The sequence below is a fragment of the Clarias gariepinus genome, chromosome 10, assembly GCF_024256425.1.
Source record: "Clarias gariepinus isolate MV-2021 ecotype Netherlands chromosome 10, CGAR_prim_01v2, whole genome shotgun sequence".
Classification (NCBI taxonomy): Eukaryota; Metazoa; Chordata; class Actinopteri; order Siluriformes; family Clariidae; genus Clarias; species Clarias gariepinus.
Window position 1 is genome coordinate 4,142,073 of NC_071109.1, and position 21,124 is coordinate 4,163,196.

The 21,124-nt window shown below is 33.5% G+C and overlaps 2 protein-coding genes across 2 annotated transcripts; both read left to right on the forward strand.

Annotated features, from left to right (window-relative positions):
• Positions 1-942: 942 nt before the first annotated feature.
• Positions 943-12,485, forward strand: LOC128531706 (uncharacterized; the record flags this gene model as incomplete). The annotated part of the gene is made up of 7 exons (XM_053505794.1): positions 943-979; positions 3,792-4,172; positions 10,673-10,789; positions 10,923-11,012; positions 11,095-11,132; positions 11,461-11,575; positions 12,076-12,485. Coding segments are annotated over 7 exons (810 nt in total), but the record flags the coding sequence as incomplete, so codon positions are not given.
• A 5,173-nt stretch (positions 12,486-17,658) lies between these two features.
• Positions 17,659-19,425, forward strand: LOC128531703 (uncharacterized). Its single transcript, XM_053505792.1, has 6 exons — positions 17,659-17,740; positions 17,939-18,327; positions 18,499-18,610; positions 18,744-18,833; positions 18,940-18,983; positions 19,242-19,425. Exons 1-6 carry the CDS (start codon positions 17,680-17,682, stop codon positions 19,356-19,358), a joined length of 813 nt encoding a protein of 270 aa, XP_053361767.1. The 5' UTR covers positions 17,659-17,679; the 3' UTR covers positions 19,359-19,425.
• Positions 19,426-21,124: the final 1,699 nt, after the last annotated feature.

A 21,124-nucleotide genomic window follows, 5' to 3' on the forward strand; every position in this document is an offset into this window, starting at 1 on the left:
TTCTAAACCACATGCATGTACTCTAAATAAAAAGACTAAATGCCTGCTACCATTCAAGGTAACTTTTTTTTTAACCTTAAAACTGATTTACTGTTTATTGTGTGTTAATGGGCCACAGTCATTAAATTCACAATTCATGTTGGCTTGTGATTATGATTTTGTTGCTGTCCATGGTGTTGAAAAATAAGCAATAAAGCATGATTTAAATATACTTCCACCAGATGGCAGTGTCCAGCTCTGATAGTACAGTAATTCTTTTTCATCATTTTTTTTTGCCCTCTTTGTATTTGTTTTGTTTTTGTTGTGTTTTTTAATGTTTGCATTTGTTTGTGTCCTTAAAATCTAAATAAATCAAATACTACCACTGATTCATGTTCCAAAATTACCAGTTTTTTTGCCCAAATTGTGTGTGCAAGTATGCCCTGTGATGGATTGGTACCCTGTGCAAGGCATACCCCGTGTCCTGCCTGATGTCTCCTGAGATAGGCCCCAGGTCTCCATCAATTCTGACTGTAGTAAGCGGTACAGAAACATCTTTCATTGCTATTGGCATGTTGTTTCAGTGAAGCTCTCAAACTCTCGTGTTTGGAATTGGTACTTTAACAACTTGATTCTTGAATTGTGATTTGTTTTATTTTTAAATCACCTTAAAAACTTTAAAGAGCTTTAAAGAGCTTTACACTAATACAGAGTACAGTATAAATTAAGTGGTTAAGTTGGGTGAGATGTGGTTGATTGAGAAGCTGTTGCATGGCATGTTTGTTGTGTTTATCTATTTATTCATTTATTTTAATTACAACCAAGCACATGTTACATTCTGGTTGTTTCCAGTACAGACCTCCTATAGTATGAATATAAATTAAAATCATGCTTCAGTCACAACCATATCATGCTAATAAATTAGATATAAACACTGTAAGATTTTTAAGTTAAAAAATTACCAATTTATGGATTTTAATTTTGATCTTCAGCACCATATGTAAGTAATATGAGCAAATAAAAAAAATTAAAATTTTTTTAATTTAACGTATGTAAAAAAAATTAAAATGTATAATCTTATCAATTAAGTCTTCAGTGGTGATGTTAGCTCAACTGCATTTGATAATTACCCAGTATATATTTCATTTAATGAGAAAACACACACACACACACACACACACACACACACACACACACACACAAACACAAATAAAAAACAAAATAATAATAATCTAGTATAACATACATGGAAATTCTTTGCCAAATGCCATAATTGGACTTTAAAAGTCATTTAAAACCACAAATACATAAAGCACAATGCTATTACATGTGTGCCCACCATAGAGAATAAAACATACAACGTGAAAAACTTTTTCAGTGGTGACGGCTTATCTATAAGACCTATATCTATAAGATATATAAATTAATATTTATATTTTATATAATAAAATATGCTTTATTTATCAATTTTATTTTTATTGTATAAAGTTAAAAACTGATCTGGCAAAATAAATAAATTAATAAATAATAATTAGCTTTTGCTTGCATCTTTTCATAAAAATCACTATGGAATCCAAAAAGGGAGAAAAAAAGCTCAGTAGTTAAGGCATTGACTACAGCTTGGAGGCAGCTCCAAGATTTAAAACCCACAACCACCAAGTGGTTGGGCCTTGAACCCTCAACTGCTCAGATGTATAATGAGAAAAAAAAAAAAAAAAAAAACACAAGTTGCCCTGGATAAGGGCATCTACAGTATAATATAATAACACCATAGTGTAAAAGAAAGGATTGATCATTTTTGCTAATAATTTTTTCAGGTTTATTATTTAATTGCTATGGTCATCAAGACAAACCCTCCTCTTCTACATTTAACAAGTGAAAGAGCGACAATAAAACTACAAAAAAAAAAAAAAAGAAACCAGCACAGAGGGTTAAAAACACAGATATGGAAAACATTGTGTAGTTGTAGGTAGATAAGAATACCACTGGTATGTCCATCTTGTATTTTTTTTTTTGTTTTTTTTTTGTGTTCATGTAGCCAATCATATTCTGTGGGCGTGCCGTGTAAGACCACCTATAGTACAAGTATAACGTTCAAAGCATTTATAAAGTAGTTTATAAGGAGATAGAAACACTGTAGAATCTTCAAGAAATAAAAAAAAATGACAATTTTCTGGATTTTATTTTCGATTACTGTGTGTAAGTAATACAAGCAATCATTTTCATTGTGTTTGTTGCTTACATGGAATGATTTATAATTACTACAAAGTCTTAAACTATATAAAGACTTTACCACTAAAAGAAACACAAAGTAAAAAGTAGCTTTAATTTTAGAATGTGGATTTTGAAAAAGGTAGACTTTAACAATATATATATATATATATATATATATATATATATATATATATATATATATATATATATATATATATATATATATAATATATCCAATTAATGTATTTCATATTTTTTAGATACGCTCCACCCTGGTAGACGTTGGGTTAATGTTAATGTGTGATTGAGCTTTGTGACTTCTGAAACCTTGGAAGTGAGAGGTAGGTCAGTAGTTAAGGCATTGACTACAGCTTGGAGGCAGCTCCAAGGTTTAAAACCCACAACCACCAAGTTGCCACTGTTGGGCCTTGAACCCTCAACTGCTCAGATGTATAATGAGATAAAAAAAAAAAATAAAAAAAAAGTTGCCCTGGATAAGGGCATCTATAATATAATAACACCATAGTGTAAAAGAAAGGATTGATCATTTTTGCAAATTATTTTTTCAGGTTTATTATTTAATTGCTACGGTCATCAAGACAAACCCTCCTCTTCTACATTTAACAAGTGAAAGAGCGACAATAAAACTAAAAAAAATACAGAAACCAGCACAGAGGGCTCACATTGTACTAACTATAACTGTATAATCTAGAAGAAAAAACTGGAGTAACAGATTTTCACAAGACAATGTACGTACTGTTCAAGTACAGGGTGATATGAGAACATAATAAACACTGAATTACACTTATGAGACACTTTTTACACCACATTCTTGGGTTACTGAACATAAGGTTGGGGGTTCACACCCCAGCATCACCAAACTGTTTCTGTGGGACCCTTGAACAAGGCTGAATTAAAGGTCTATTCATCTTGAGGTTTAACATAATGCCATAAATGTTATGCTTTGTAGGCCAATATATACCAGCAATACATAAGACAAGTTGAAATAAGGGCAGGGCAGTGCAAATAAACAGCGGTATGCTTGTGTGGGCACATGGGCATAAACCACATTTTCCGTCTTCTGATATCTTCAACACTGATAAAAAACACTGATATGGAAAACACTGTGTAGTTGTAGGGAGATAAGAATACCACTGATATGTCCATCTTGTATTTTTTTTTTGTTTTTTTTTTGTGTTCATGTAGCCAATCATATTCTGGGGGCGTGCCGTGTAAGACCACCTATAGTACAAGTATAAAGTTCAAAGCATTTATAAAGTAGTTTATAAAGAGATAGACACACTGTAGAATCTCCAAGAAATAAAAAAAAAATGACAATTTTCTGGATTTTATTTTCGATCACTGTGTGTAAGTAATACAAGCAATCATTTTCATTGTGTTTGTTGCTTACATGGAATGATACATAAATATGATTTATTTATTAGAATTTATTAGAATTTATTAGAAACTCAATGTAAAAGGTACAGTAGGTTTAATTTTAGAATGTAAATTTCTGAATAAGTTAGAATTTAACAATATTTTTTTAACAATGTTTAACTTGCATTCATTATCCAATTAATGTATTTTATATGTTTAAGATACACTCCACCCTGGTAGACGTTGGGTTACTGCGCAATCTCTCACAGAGCCACCAGTTTATCAGCCTGATGAAGAGCTCACTGTGGATATCGGAGACTCGGCTACTCTGCGGTGTTGTGTTTCTGAAAACCAGATTGGAATAATAGAGCTGTTTAAGCAACCAAACAGGAAAAAACCTCAGATTATACTTACAGTATATAAACCTAATAAAGAAATATTTTACAATGGATTTCAGAAGACTGATTTCCTGATAGAAAAATTTTCAAACTGCTTCAATGTGACCATTTTACACACAGTTCAGACTGATGAAGCCATGTACTACTGCGCACTGCCGAAACCCAACCCTGTGTTTGCAGATGGAACTTATTTAAAAATTAAAGGTAGGATTTTATTATTAAGATGTAGCTCCTCGTTAAATTGAAAATATTTTTCCTCTATTTGCCATTATCAGGTTTAACCTGTAGGAGATCATAGTGTAATACTAACTGTATTTTCAGTAATACAAAGTTGCAGAGTTTAAGTAAGTCATTCATGATAAATGTTTGTAGCTGAGCATGTTACTAATACTACGGCTACAACATCAGAGACATCTGAACCAGCTCTGTATGATCATACAGTGACGTGTAAACCAACACTGCAGCAGAGAAACAGCACAAACATGAACATAAAAGAGAAAACAGGTAAGCTGACTAATAATTACAATTTTAATATTAATTTATTACCCTTAATTTATTAGGCATAAATAATTCATACAATTATAAGTACTGATGTAAATGTAGTGTGGGGAAATAACAGTCTTTAGATTTCTACATTCAACAGTGCTTGTTTTGGGAGCAGCATTGGGATTGTGTGCACTTCTGACTTATTTCATACTGAGGAGCTCATGTAATAAACGTAAGTGTTTTTACGATAGAAATTAATTTCATTTGCATTAGATTAATTAAAGTGACTTAATTGTTGTGTTTTTCTGCATTAATAGTGAACACTTTTAAAGACGATAGTCCTGGATCAAAGCAGGTACATAGACACACACACACACACACACACACACACACACACACAAAAAAAAAAAAAAAAAACACACACACACACAAAGCAGGATCATAATACAGGTATGCTCTGATTAAAGTCTGTTTATGCATCAGCTGATCGTGTGTCTGTCAGTCGTCTCCTTAGTGTTTTAGAATTTAATAAATAGCAGACAAAACCTGACACGCCGAGTGCGACCCGCTTCCCACACTGCACGTACATCTCATGCCTCTTATATAATTATCATTGTTAATTTTTAAGTGTTGTAATGGTATTTTTCTGCCTACTTGTCAGTTAAATGTAACAAAACTAGTGCTCATGAAAGCAGGAGAAAGAAGAGAAAAAGAAACATATCGATAGTGAAGTGAAACAGAATGTTGAACTACAAACTAATTTCAGTGTTTACACTACTGTATCCCACATAGTTAATCCTGTATATAACGTGGTGTTCAGACCAAATCACTTATCGAAGACGTTAGCGACGCATACCTGTAATACTGTAGTCTAGTGATTATATGTAAGCTATATACAGTATAGTGTAGTACAGTGTGCAATCACATCTAAAAACATGTCTTGTGCTGCTGTCTTCATTGATACTCGATGCCTGAAATTCCATTCAGGATCAATAAAGTGTCTATCTATCCATCTATCTTTCTGAATCACTTAATTCGCTTCTGCCAGCCATTGTGTTGCACAGCTTAACATTTGTCTATAGAGCTCAAGCAACAGATAAAAACAATACGATTTACCTTTGCTGAAAAACAGGGCTGCTACATGTCGTGGTTTATTTAAAAGGTAGAAATATAAATCTTCTAAAATAAGGTTATATAGGAGTTTTCAAATTAAATGTTTTCTGTCAAGTTGTTCACTTTTTTAACTATTTGTTTGTTTGTTTGTTTGTTGCTTTGTTTGTTTGTTTAGAAATCTCAGCTGTTCAAGTGGAAAGTTCAAACTGGGGAAATGGACTATTTGGTGTACACTGATGTGATGTTTGTGGAACTGTAATATAATATACGAACTGTTCACATTATTATTATTACTATTATTATTGTTTTGTTTTTTTATAACAGCCCCTCATTGCGCTTTCTGACTCCTTATATGGTAAAACTTCTTATAGTCTGTATCTGGAAAAATATACATCCAAACAGATTACTTTTCTTTAACCAGTAAATATTTCCTATCACCTGTCTGTCTCCGCGTGACTATGACTGATATGTTAATGACTGTTTTTGACTACAAGTTGGGCTTGTATGTGACGCAGCACCTGGCCTAATACTAAAATGATGGTGCTTACTTTGCTGAGAATAAACTTCAGATCTTTAGACGTCATGCCTTTATGTGTGTTTGTGTGTTCGTCTCTCTGGGGTCCGTTCTTCGTACGTCGCTAACTCAGTTAGCTGGATTTGATTGTTGTGGATTTGTCCTGATCTTGGATTGTTTCTTTCTTCGATGCGCTTCTCGCCTTTGTTGTCATAGCAACATATCCGTAAGCTTGAACCTGCTCGGAGGCAGGTTTATTTCATGTAAACAGGATTTAGCCTGCGCTCCTGGCGGGTTATCATTGATTGAAATGGCGAGGTCACATCTGATTGGTTAAAGAACATGACTGACATGGACTGACTCACGTGGGAAAAGAAAAGTATATGCCCCCCTGCCATGGACCCCCATACACACACACACACACACACACACACACACACACACACAATCACTATCAAATATTATATATGAACATAAACTCATAGGTTTATTATTATCAAATATGATATTTCTATTATAATAAACCCTAAGCACAAGACAGCCGTCAAGACCATTAATACTAATTCTTGTATAATGTTTATTTTGCAACACATTTATTTTTCAGGGGTTTGTCATAAAAATATGCAAAGAAATATTTATATATAAATATTAAAAATAAATATTTTATATTGATAAATTGGACGAAACTAATTTTATTATAAAATAAACAATATAAAAGTATACATAATATTTCTATTTTTTCATATACAACATATTTATTTTCATATTGCTTATTTTATTTTATTGTCTCATGTAATTTGAAAACCATTAACCTATGAATTTATGTTCTAATATAATATTTGATAGATTATGTAGGGGGGTCAATACATGGCAGGGGGGCATTTCAGCGCATAACACGTGTTACAAAAAAAAGTTGAGTTGCTCTTTTTCTATTTCGTCAACCAATCGGAGGGGTTGTAATCAGTGTTTCTACTATCGATGCATATCGCCTTTTAAACCAATAATCCTAGACAACTCAATCCAGCTATACTAATCATCATCAATAGGTGTGCTCGAAGAACCGAATTAGCTGGATCGTAATTAGCAGAATGATCTTATCTTAGATGTGTCAGTTTATCTCGGATGTGTCAAGCGACGTTCGAAGAACGGACCCCTGGTGTATCAAGGTGCAGCGGACACAACGGGCAATAACGTTTCTGCTTTTAATTAATTTTAAAACCTAATTCAGACACTCTTCTTTTAAACCTAACACTAGTAAATATTCTGTCTTCTGTAAAAAACACAAACATAAAAAACGTAATATGGTATAAAAAAATTAAAAAATAAAGTGCCTCATATATATATATATATATATATATATATATAGATAGATAGATAGATAGATAGATAGATAGATAGAAATAATTATTGATAGCTTTGAGAGCACTGATAAATCCTTTATCGCATTATTGTTTAGTTTGCATAATCGTACCTCAACACCTGCAGCACAATAGCCCCCCCTCCCAACCCCCTGATCTCTTTAAATTACATTATTACATTTACTTTATATTATTATATTTAATTAAAGAAAAGGGAACAAATCTTTTTTTTTATTGTGGCAGCTGTAAAATGCCTAAAAATATATATATTTTTAAAAGTGTTTATATGTTTACATTTATGTTAATATGTTTATATGACAACCTCAGCAGCAACCTCATTTTTCTCTCTCATCTGTTCCAACCACTCAGCATTCAGCATCACCAGTATCCTAATCACCACCTGATCATCTGTCATCTGCACCTGTGTGCTTTAATGTGCACCTGTGTGCTTTCTACGTTTATCTGTATCAGTCCTTCAGAAAACCTAGAAAACTATTACTCAAGAGATATTAAATATTAAATCTGAAATGTTGAAAATATAAGAAATTCTGGCTCTTTGGAACAAATGTCTTTTTAGTTTTATTTTTTCTCTTTTCTTTTTTTCTTTTCTCTTTTCTTTTACTTTAATCTTTTTTTCTTTTCTTTTAATTTCTTTTTTTCAGTTTTATCTTTTTTTACTTTTATTTTTTAACTTTTCTCTTTTTTTTTCTGATATACCGGAGCAATGCTCCTAAACCTGGTGCTACCTAAATGTCTACACGTCTGTTGCTTTGGGGGCCTCTTTAGACGTGCATCCTATTGTCGTACATTTCCCTGAGTGCCATCATGACGGCGTTGCCCAGCAACTGGGTGGCCGGAGGGTGGCCAGAGCCTGTGGACGAGTTGTCCGTGGGTTTACCTGCTGCAATATCCACAGTGTTACAATTTTCCTGTAGCTGACTGTAGAAACAACTCCTGTGTGCCTGGAGTTTGCATGGTCTCCCAGTGCTTGGTGTGTTTTCAACTGGTACTCCGGTTTCTGCACACAGTCCAAAGGCATGCAGATTATAAATGAGATGCGGCTTATTGACATTTCTAACTTGCCAATTTAGTGGTGTGAGAATGTTTTTATGTTTGTGTGCCCTGAGATGGATTGGCACTCCATGCAGGGTGTACCGTGCCTTAAGTCTCCTGGGATAGGCTCCAGGCCCCCAGCAACCCAGTATACAGGATAAAGTGGTATAGACACAGAGTGAGAGTGTGTTAGTGAGTAAGTGCAAGTATGGGGATATCAGTTTTGTCACATGTAACAAAATGACACCACTTATTGAGAATACACCCTTCTCATCATCAACAAGCTGGAACAAATGCCTTTTATACGAAGTGACCAAGCATATGCTCGATTGCTAGCTGTCTGAAGAGGCCTGGTCCACAGAGTTAGTTGGTAAAAAACATTTCAGATGATATGCAATAACTAGCTCATTTAATGTGATAAGTCCCAAAAGCTGTTACTATACATGTCATTTGCATGGTCATGATTTACAACTAGGACTGCAAGGAGTTTTACAGCAGTTCATACAGGACAATTCAAATTCAAATTTTATTTGTCACATTCACAGTCATACACAGTACGAAATGTAGTGAAATGCTTATACGACTACCATTGACCCTAAAAGAGAATTAAAGTTTACAATAAGAAATAAATATGAATAAAAGAAATACGATAGAAAAATTAAATAGAAAAAATAAATTAAACTAGGAAAAATAGAACTAAAAATAAAAATAGAAATATGATGTACATAAAAATAGAAATATACTGTACAAATTGAAATATACTGTACTGAGAAATCTAGCCATTGACAGTCCAAACTCACCCTATCCATTCAGAGACTGTTGTTTTTTTTTCCCTCAACATCTACCATAGGTCCTTAGCAAGAAAGGTGTCCACCAAGTTTCCACCATGCAGACACTGGGATTGTGCTGGATTGTGTACACGTTCTATAACATGCTGGCAGGTTCCCATGTTATAGAACGTGTACAACATCATACATATCTGGGAGTAGAAGGAGTAGAAGATTGTGCTGCATCTCCTGTGTGTGAATGGATGTGTACTGTATAATCAATTTAAATAAAAAAAATGCAGAAAGTCAAAATTTTTATGCTAATTTAATCCAATTTAATGCAGCATAAGCAAGGTTTTTCACACATAAGCTACATTCAGAGAACAACAAAAAGATTTTAGTGTAGGCACACAGGAGGGAACCTGTAAACCACATTTTCCATTCTACCTTACCATCTTTATAGTTATATCTCAGATCAACAGCAAAACACAATTATGGAAATATGTGGTATGAATGTAGGCAGATCAGAATTTATTACAACCATTCACGTCATAGTGTGGGGCGTGTTCAGTACAGACCAGCTAATGTATAGATATAAATTTTCACTGGGCTTTAACCACTACAGTATCATATTATGCTGAAATACAAACACAGTGGAATTTCTAATAAATGAAAAAATGACTCAATTGTGGATTTTAATTTTGATCTTCGTCACCAACTGTAAGTAACATGATGTGTTCCAACTAAAAAAAAGTTTATATAAGTAAATGAAATATTATTATTACGTTAAACTTCAAACTTTAAAGTCTTTTTAATAGCTCTTTAAAGATTCTCTACTGAATACATTTGCTTTTCCAGATACAGTCCGACCAGATAGACGATGGGTTACTGCACAACCCCTCACAGAGTCACCAGTTAGTCAGCCTGATAAAGAGCTTAGTGTGGATATTGGAGCCTCGGCTACTGTGCAGTGTTGTGTTTCTAAAAAAACATTTCAGATGATATATTTGTTTAAGCAGCCAAACAGGGAAAGGCCTCGGCTTATAGTTAAGGTCTATAAAACTGGAGGAAAAATGCCTAACAATAGATTCCAAAAGTCTCGTTTTCAAATAGAAATATCTGCAAACTGCCTCAATATAATCATTTTAAACATCATTCAGTCTGATGAAGCCATGTACTACTGTGCACTGATGGAACCTCACCTTGTGTTTGGAGATGGAACTTATTTAAAGATTAATGGTAGGATTTTCATTTAAATTGTTTAAAGCTACTGTTTTAATAAATCCTTTTTTTTCTTTATTACAATTAGAATTCAACCTTAAAGCATAAAATAATAAAATGAATATACTAACTATGTTTACTTTAACACCTTCAAGATACAGGATTTTAGTGAATCAAGATAAATATTCATAAGTGAGCATGTTACTGTTTTATCAGAAACATCTAAACCAGTTCTGCGTAATAATTCAGTGGTGTGTAAACCAACTTTAAATGGAAACAGCACTAACATGACCACACAAGAGAAAACAGGTAAGATGTGCTATAATTACAAACTGTTATTATTTTTATTTATACAGCATACTGTATATAATTATCAAATTATGTGTATTTATAAAATGGTAAAATAACAATATAAAAATGACTCGATCTTTACATTCGACAGTGCTCAGTTTGGGAACGGCTTTGGGTTTGTGTGCACTCCTGAGTCTCTGTCTCACTTTTTTCCTACTGATTAGAAGCAAACACGATAAAAGTAAGTGCTTTATAATCAGATATGAATTCATTACTTTTATTTCTATAAAAAATCACTAATATGTTAATTTTTGTGTTAATAGTAAACACTTCTATGATAGGTTCTTCAGGTATCAGGCAGGTATGTGTGCAATAAAATCAACAATGTAGTTTTATATTCAATTATATATTGTCTGAGTAATTTTTTTTTTTTTTTTTCTGTGGGTACAGTACCACTATGTCTGCTTTAGTTATACATGAGTCTTATTAGTACAGTAAATGTCCAACTTGTGTACTTGTATTATTGCTATATTATGAAGTTGTTAATGATAATATTCTAGATATTTGTAGAGACATTTGATTCAGACTTGTGCTTCTTCTATGTAATAAGTGTGTAATGTATGAAACAGTTGCATGTTGTATGGCTATTAATTTAAGTTTGTTTTTGTTTTGTTTTTGGGTTTTTTTAGGAATCTGAAGCGGAATCACTAAATTATGCAGCTCTGAAATTCCCCAAGAGGAAAGTAAATGCTGAAAAAAGGACAACTAGCACACTAACTGAGTGCGTGTACAGTGATGTTAAACGTAAGTGTAAGATGTAACATAAATTGTTGAAAGCATATACTTTAATCAAAAGAATATATATTGATTGTGGGCAAATTATTTATTTATGTCTTTGTTAGTTTCATATTTTGCTTTGAATTGTCTTATAATGCTGACATTTATGAATTTATGAATAATGAAACAAGTAGGCCTATTGTTTTATCAACAAAAATTAAAGAAGAGGTATTTTTGTATGACTTGAGTGTGGCAGCTGTGTTCCACTTTGTACACATTAAAAAAAATGTGTTTGTTGAGTTTTATTAATATTTAATTAAATTATCTTCAATTGGTGCCCACAACTAATATTTAGTATCAAATAATTTTGATATTTTTATATATTTAATATTTTTCTGGCCTCATAAATATTATCACAGGAAATACTGTATAATATCATGCAATTTTTCGACCATCTGATTATAATCTATACTAAACAAATGGAAACTCACACACTCATCTTCTATATTGCTTTATCCTGTATTTAGGGTCGCGGGGACCTGGAGCCCAGGAGACTTAGGGCACGGGGCAGGGTACACCCTTAAAAGGGTGCCAATCCATCTCAGGGCACACACACACTTATTCACACACTATGGGCAGTTTGGGAACACCAGTTAGCCTGATCTGCATGTCTTTGGACTGTGGGAAAAAACCTGAGTACCCGGAGGAAACCCACCAAGCACGGCGAGAACATGCAAACTCCATGCACACAGATACAGGAATTGAGCCTGGCTGGGAATTGAACCCAGACCCTGGAGGCTAAAACCCTTTTGTTCGATCAGGAGAATGTAAATGCATCCCCTCTCACCTGTCTGTCTCCGGGTCTCTCTATGACTAACATGTTAATGACTGGTACTTTTGATGTTTGGGACGTAGCACCGTTTAAATGTGCTCTCTTTGCTGAGAATAAACAGAAATCTTCAGACATCATGCCTGTGTGTGTGTGTGTGTGTGTGTGTGTGTGTGTGTGTCTCCCAGTTGATCGGGCCCGGACCGGTAAGTGCATCAAGGTACAGTGGACACAACAAGCTAAAACTCTTCTTCTCTTAGCTTAAAACTTAGCTCGGACACACTTTTTCTTCATTTAAACCTAACAGTTTCACTTACAGTAATTGCATTGTATCATCACTTAAAATATATACTTAAACCCAAATTAAATTAAAATTTCTGTTGGTTTACAGAGACTTACACTTATGAATTTTACATCCTGGAATTTAAAAATGATGCTACAGTGTCTGTTAGTTGTAGCCCAGTAAGAGCTCCATTCCCTCTTATCCGATGCTAGCAGGCCGAAGAGACTGTGATTTCTATGTACTGGAATTTTGACTTTCCAACCAGTCATTTGAAGCTCATGTAAATATTATTACCAGGATAGCATTCTTTTATCTCGAAAATATTGCTATGATAAGGAATATATTGCCACTAACCAATGGAGAAATATTAGGTAATGCTTTCATCACCTCTAGGTTGGACTATTGTCATGCCTTACATAAACATGCGTAAAAAAGCTTTAGTTAGTCCAGAATGCAGCAGCGAGAGTCCTCACTAGAACCAGGAGATAAAAGCACATAAAACCCTTTTTTTTTTACCTTTTTTATATATATATACAGTGAGTTTTTGTATTTGATCACCCTGTGATTTTGCAAGTTCTCTTACTTAGAAATCATGGAGGGTCAATTTTCAGCCTAAGTGCATTTCCACTGTGAGAGACAGAATCTAAAAAGGAAAATTCGGAAATCACATTGTATGATTTTTTTTTTACAATTTATTTGTGAATTACTCTGTCAAATAATTATTAGATAACTTGCTTATCAGCCAGATTTCTGACCCACAAAGACCTGTTATTTTGCTTTTAAATAGTCCAGCTACACTCTGCTCATGGTTCTAAATTTATTATGACAGTAAATTACAAACATGCAGTTTGCAATTTACTTGCGATTGTATTTTTAAATTGTAACCTATCTGTATCTACAGTATAAGCATATTTAACTACTTCAGCAGTGAATGAGGAATTTGGTCGGTTGGCTTTTAGATAAAGTTCTTATTCAATATAGTATATATTATAGTTATAAATATGATTCTTATTCTCTATATTCTAGTCGAATGTAGTCCTTCAGAGCAAGCACTGTGTCAGAAGATTTTGCGGAATCTCTTCTCACCTTTCATTCACGATAGGTGTGAATTTACAATATCAAACTGTGTGCTCTGTTGGCAAATAATGTAGGGGGTTTATATAAATTAAGAAAAGAGCAGATGTCTCTGCCTATAATATATTTAAAAAAATAAAAATGATTAATGATAGCAATTGAATTAGACTTAATAGTTGGATTTGATACTTTTCTTTTTATTTACTGTATGGACAGTCGTATTATACTTTCTCTATGCTATTTATCTCTATATACAGTATATTCTCTAATTATGACTTAAATAAATCGGCTCACATTGGAGCGCGCTGGCGTGTTGGAAAAGCCAGCGTTTATCTAGCGAGTAGCCTATATATTTATGTTTGTTGTTTTTCTGGGCACACATTTTTATCATCCTTTTAATTAAAATGCTGCCTTTTGTTAACTGAAAGTGCGAGCCGCAGGTTTATACATGCCGATAAATGAATTTTAGATGAATTTAAAAGCATTTTTTTTAGGCGTAAATATTAATTTTTATTTATGGGCAGGTGTATTATGAAGTGAAGACCTGTTGTTCAATTCTTCTCTGCATGGTGTATCTGCACGGAGTGATTGTGTGTGTGTGTGTGCACCGAGAGTTTGTGTGTGTGTTTGTGACGTTATCTTCTCCTTCAACGTGCTTCCAACCAACTATGGCCTCCAAACTCAAAAGCCTACGTGTCATAGCCGATAACTGCTCCTTTGATCTGCTGGTTACAGCGGGGCGCCGACTGCTGATCAGTGTAAAGTAGCCTGAACCAGCCAATCCCTTTCCCCAAAAATGTGTGAATGTCTGCAACAAACACTAACTATTAAAATGTTAAGAATTTGATTAAACACGAATATATAAATTAGATTTTCTTTATACATAATATACATAATATATATATATATATATATATATATATATATATATATATATATATATATATAAACTCATGCTAGGGTACTTTTACTACGCTGAGGTACAATTTAAAGCTATTTGTTCATTTATCTTTTATTTGCTTACTTACTTACTTACTTACTCACTAACTAGCAAATGCTTTAGTAAAGGGCTCTAAAACAACGGCAGTATGAATGAGAATGGAATATTACAGAACGTGCGAGTTGACGCACTTTTAGTATTAATAGCAAAGGCAACCCAACAGAGTGATTAAAGTGTTTACAGAAACCCAGCATTTTTTAGTGTACTACTACAGTACTAATGTATGGAGAAAGCGCAGCTAAGGCCCAGGGATTCTGCGTGCTGTCGCATTGTATTTAGTGAGTAGCATATATTTTTGTGTTTGTTTCATTTTATGTCTGTAGTTTTATTGATAAATCTGCTCATATCTGCGCACGCGTTTATCAGCCTTTTGATCAAAAAGCTGCATGCATAACTCACTTTTACTTTGCGAAAAGCAGTGTTTATTGTTTAGTGTGAATTAAAAGCACATATACACAATAAAACAATAATGTTTTGGGCTAACATATCATACATTTTTGTATTCTTTGTGTGTTACAATAATAATAAGAATAAAAACTATAATAATAAATTCAGAGCACTACTACTACTAATAATAATAATACTGAATGGAGAAAGCACAGTTAAAGAAGTATCATCATTGAAGGAGAAGAAAATGAAGAATAAAAACATATCAGTATTTACACTTTCAGCTTGACACGTTTATGAGCTCCGTCGCTTGCTGTCAATGGCGCCTAAGAGACACAACACATTTTCGGCTAGTCGCAGGATCGCTTTTTTTGAAATGCGCGCTAAGAAGACTCTTAAGATAAATCTTTTGTAAAGTGATTACTTTTCTAAATGTATTTTTCGAAATGTCCCATAGAAGTATTCTTAAGTCGCTGCCTCTTACGTCCGACGTTACAAGGCGCTGTCTACAGTGAAGGTCCTGAATTAGCTGACATCAGTTGCTCAGGAATCGATTTTTGACTCCTTTTGCATGACAGCGTTAAGAAAGACGGCACTTTCTATGCAAATTAAACATTGCACTAAATTCTTCCAATAATGTTTATTCTGACATGGGTTAACTTATCAATAGCATGCCATAGTAGACAAATATATAAATTAAATCACCAAACTGTCGCTAATATTTTCATGTAACCTGTAGTGGCGGTAAAACAAACCGAGTATACAAACATAGTTGATGACAAACAGCTGACAACACTCTTCGCCAGCTTCACAAACAATGTGAAGCATTTCAGTGGTTGGGGTTGTATAGCGCACTTATGGAATGAATACGATGAGATGACAAAGTAGAGGTTTAATACCCATATCTCACCTATGGTTTCGCGCAGGTGCCGTAAGTATGGTTCATCATGATTCAGCGCAAGTTTTTGTCATGTTAAATTTTAATTGTCATCTTACAGCGATACAGTGAGACCATATACATTGTGAAACCGCCTACAGTAGGTGAGATATAGGTTTACTAAGCATTACAATCACTCAAAAAAATAAATGGATGCGTGGTTTAAAACTCCCAAGTTTATTTTCTTATTTAACCAAATCAAATTTCATTATAAAATAGATTGTGTCAAAAGAAAAGTCCATCCAGTCATGAATGATGGCTAATGATCAATGAAACATATTTTAAACAAAAAGCAGCGAGCAGCTGGACATCGGGACATATAGCGTAAGTAAAAAGCATGGGCCGGTCAAGAAGCTCCATAATCTGTTGCCTTGAATGACAAAACTTATTTTTTTAAATAGCCACCTTAGGCAAAATATGAAAAGTTTTGCCTAAAGGAAAAATTTACATAACCCACACGGCTCCGCGGATGACGCTTTTTCAGTTTAGCACAACAACACGTTGTATCGCTCCCAATTGTTTGCCACCTGTTTAATATTAAAAGTGATTGCCAATTTTAATGCATTAGTCACATTATAAAATAGTCTAATTAAAAGTCACTCTATTAGTTCTGATATAAAATAAAATAAAATTCTTAAACAGTATATTCCATAATTAATACGACTTTGATAACGTGCCATAATGTGTTTCCATACACCGCTGATTTATAAAGGCTGCTGCACAGTGGCGGCGACTAGCGTCTTGAGCTGAAACTACACCAAGAATGAGTTATGGTTGGTCCCGACCTTATGTGATTTACCTAAAAGATACTTAGCGTATGAACATTTCGGGAAATGCGCCATAACGTTAAAAGAGAGGTTAAGGTACAACTTAAGAACTACTTAGCGATAAGAAGCTTTCGCGAAACCGGGCCCAGATCTGTATACCCCTATCTCACGTATGCAGTTTCGACGTGCGAAAAAATAGAAGCCTAATCACAGGGCCAAAACTCGCTGTAAATTATGATGAACCGTACTTATGGCCACCGCGTGAAACTGCGTAGGTGAGATAGGGGTATTAGTAGTTAACAGATTATGGGCCAACCTTAACTGAGTGATAATGGTAAAATTATTATCTTGCAAAAGGTCTTGCATATATTTTATTGCTTGTACATTATGTAAATTAAACATATATATGTATATATAGACCTGTAGATGTATGTGAACCTGTAGATGGTCAGAAAATCTAATTTATTTTGCTAATTTAGTTAAAATGCCAAATGCTACATAATCAATGTTGTTTACACATGAGCTAAATTTAGAGAGCAATTAAAATAAACAACAATGTGATGTTAGTGTAGGCACACGTGAGTGAACCACATTTTCCATTCTTTTTTAACAACTTTGTTATTGATGCATATCTCAGGCTAACACCAAAACATAATTATGGAAATATGTGGTGTAGATGTAGGCAGGTCTGAATACCACGTGCTTACTTATCATGTCATTTTTATTACAACCAATCACACTGTATTCTTGGGCGTGTTTAGTACAAACCAGCTAATATATAAATATAAATTTGCACCATGCTTAACCAGATTCATATTGTGTTTAACTGCGAACTAAAATACAAAGTAGGTCTAATGAATGAAAAAATGATTGGATTGTGGATCTTCAACTTAATTTTGATCTTTGTCACCATGTGTAAGTAAGCTGAATAAATTATTCTCATGTTGTATGATGTATTTAGAAAAATTTATAAACATGTACATTCATATTTATATTCAATTCAGTAGTAAAAAATACTTTAGATTTCAAAGTCAATCTTTAATAGCACTTTGTGTATGACCATACTGTACATGAAATATATAAATTCTCTAAATAATGCATTTGCTTTTCCAGATACAGTCCGACCAGATAGACACTGGATTACTGGACAATCCCTCACACCAGTTAGTCAGCCTGATAAAGAGCTCAGTGTGGATATTGGAGGCTTGGCTACTCTGCAGTGTTGTGTTTCTAAAAAACTATTTCAGATGATATATTTGTTTAAGCAGCCAAACAGAGAAAAGCCTCGGCTTATAGTTAAGGTCTTTAAAACTGGAGGAGAAACGTTTTACAATGGATTCCAAAAGTCTCGTTTTCAAATAGAAATATCTGTAAACTGCTTCAATATGACCATTTTAAACATCATTCAGTCTGATGAAGCTACGTACTACTGTGCACTGATGGAACCTCACATTGTGTTTGGAGATGGAACTTATTTAAAAACTAATGGTAGGATTTTGGATGTAATTTATTGGAGCTACTTGTTTAATGAAAGGATTTTTTTATTTATTTATAATGTTATTCAACCTGAAAGCAAATAATAATTAAGTCAAGATGTTTACCTTTGTCTTGCTTACTTTAACACATTCAAGATAAAGAATTTTAGTGAATTATGTTACAAATTTATAAGTGAGCATGTTACTGTTTCATTAGAAACATCTAAACCAGTTCTGCGTAATAATTCAGTGGTGTGTGAACCAACTTTGAATGAAAACAGCACTAACATGACCACACAAGAGAAAACAGGTAAGATGTGCTAAAATTACAAATTGTTATTATTTTTATTCATAAAGCATATGTAATTTGCAAATAATTTGTATTTATAAAATTAAAGGTGAAATAACAGTATAAAAAATGACTATATCTTTACATTCGACAGTGCTCAGTTTGGGAACGGCTTTGAGTTTGTGTGCACTTTTGATTCTCTGTCTCACTTTTTTTCTACTAATTAGAAACAAACATGATAAAAGTAAGTATGTTTTTAATCAGAAAATAATTCAGTACTTTTGTCAGTCAAATTACAAATTTGGTAATTTCACAAAAAATCACTAATATGTTAATTCCTGTATTGGCAGAAAATACTTCTATGGAAAATTCATTAGGGATAAGGGAGGTATGTGTGCAATAAAATAAACAAGATAGTTTTATACACTATAATTTTGTCATGCAAGTAAATGCCCAACATACGTGCAATGCTGCTCTATTCAATAGCCTGTTGAACTGCTTTAGATATAATTTGTAAAGACACTTTGCTTAGACCTGCACTAAATGACAAATTTTTATGTTATGCTTTTTCTGTGTAATAAGCATGTATAAAAATGTATGGTGATTACATGTTGTCTGGATTTTATATTATTTTATTTTTCAGGAATCTAAGGCTGAGACACTGAATTATGCAGCTGTGAAATTCCCCCAAAGAAAAGTAAATGCTGAAAAAAGGACAACTAGCACACTAACCGAGTGCGTGTACAGTGATGTTAAGTGTAAGATGTAATTAAAATTGGTTTGAAAAATTGCTGTTGAGCATTCAGTTCCCTTTATAGAAAGAAAATATATTTGATGCAAGTAAATATTTCTATTTTATTTATTTATTATATGTATCCAATGATGTTAACTTTAGTCGCTCTGAATAAGAGCATCTGCCAAATTCCTAAATGTAATGTATTGTAAATTTATTTATGTCTGTGTTTTAAATTTAGCATTGTAATTGTCTTACCTTGTTGACATTTATGTCCATATAAAAAATTTAAAAAAATTACCGAACATGTGTTTCATTATTAAAATTGAACAAGAGGCTTTTTGTATTATTTTTTGTATGATTTCAGTGTGGCAGCTGTGTTCCACTTTGTACAGATTTTATTTCATTTTATCGAATTGTTTGGAAAAGTGATCCTGGATATAATAATTAAGTGACTTCATTAAATTTTACTTAATTACAGTGCACCATGACACACAAATTTACTGTATACCTTAACCTAAATGACAATGACAGGTGGGGACAAAAACAAAACTGTGCAAGGCTGTGTCATACAAATAATAGCCAAAAAGACTCTGCTGCTGTTAAATCATAAGGTCACAATGCAATGGCTGTTTCAAAGGTGCATCCAGTCCCACTACACTTGCTCATTAAATAAAAAAGGAAAACAAAATGTTAGTGAATTAAAATGATTGAAATGTAGTTACCATGTGGTAGGTGTACATTTCTGGTGGTTCATCGAGACTCACCTATTATTTTTACATCCTTTAAATAAGAGAAGCTGTTGCAATGTCTTTTAGTTGTAGCCCAGTAAGAGTAAAAGCAGTACCTTTTACCTGATGCTAGTAGAAGAGACTGTGATTACTATGTACTGAAATTTAGGTTATTTTGCATGTTTTATTTTTGTTTTGTTTTATTTCTACTGTAAGCAGAAGTTATAAACAATGTTGGGGGGTGTTACTTTTTGAAGTAACTAATTACATTACAAAATCACTGTCAGCTGTACATGTACAGCTTTTAATAAAAGTAACTAGTTTGTGTTATGGTGTGGCTTTTCTTTTCAGTTTTCTTTTCTCTTTCTTCTCTTTTTTTAGTTTTTCTTTTCTCTTTCTTTTCTTTTCTCTTTTGTTTTCTTTTTAGTTTTCTTTTCTCTTTTTCTTTTCTTTTCTCTTTCTTTTCCTATACCAGAGCAACGCTCCACACCCTGGTGCTTTCTAAATGTTCGCACACCTAATGCTTCGTGTTGGGGGCCTATATAGGCATGGATCCAGGTGTCATGCATTCCCCTAATTGCCATCATGGCGGCGTTGCCTAGCAACTGCACATGAGGGTGGCCTGCCTGACTGGAAACCTGTGAAGTAGTTCTCTGTGGGTTTGCCTGTCGCAATACCCGCGACGTTACAGTTTGAGTATTTTCAATTGCAGAAAATGAAAACTCCCTTGTGATTTCTAATGCATGTTGTTTTGATTTTATAATTATTCTACCATCATCACTCTGCGAAGTTTGGCCCATAATATGTTAACTCCTAACAGCAGGAATAACAGAGGGGGGGCGGGTTATCGGGGGCGGGGCTTGTAGGACGACTTTCAAACACACACACACACACACATACTAACGGAATCATTGCTGTCTAGTTAACGGATTACATTTTGGAAAATAAAACTAAATAACTGAGTACTTAAATAGCAGACCTAAGATTAATTGTTACATCAAAAGAGTAATCCAAGTACTCCAATCCAAGTTACATCTGGTTATAACACTGGTTATAAGGAGGTTGGAAATG

Excerpts from the sequence above, each read along its gene's own strand:
- LOC128531703 (XM_053505792.1), top strand. The coding sequence starts at position 17,680 with ATGAATGAAAAAATGATTGGATTGTGGATCTTCAACTTAATTTTGATC. Across the intron at positions 17,741-17,938 it reads TTTGATCTTTGTCACCATGT|ATACAGTCCGACCAGATAGA; the intron begins GTAAGTAAGCTG and ends TTGCTTTTCCAG. Across the intron at positions 18,984-19,241 it reads TAGGGATAAGGGAGGTATGT|GCTGAGACACTGAATTATGC; the intron begins GTGCAATAAAAT and ends CAGGAATCTAAG.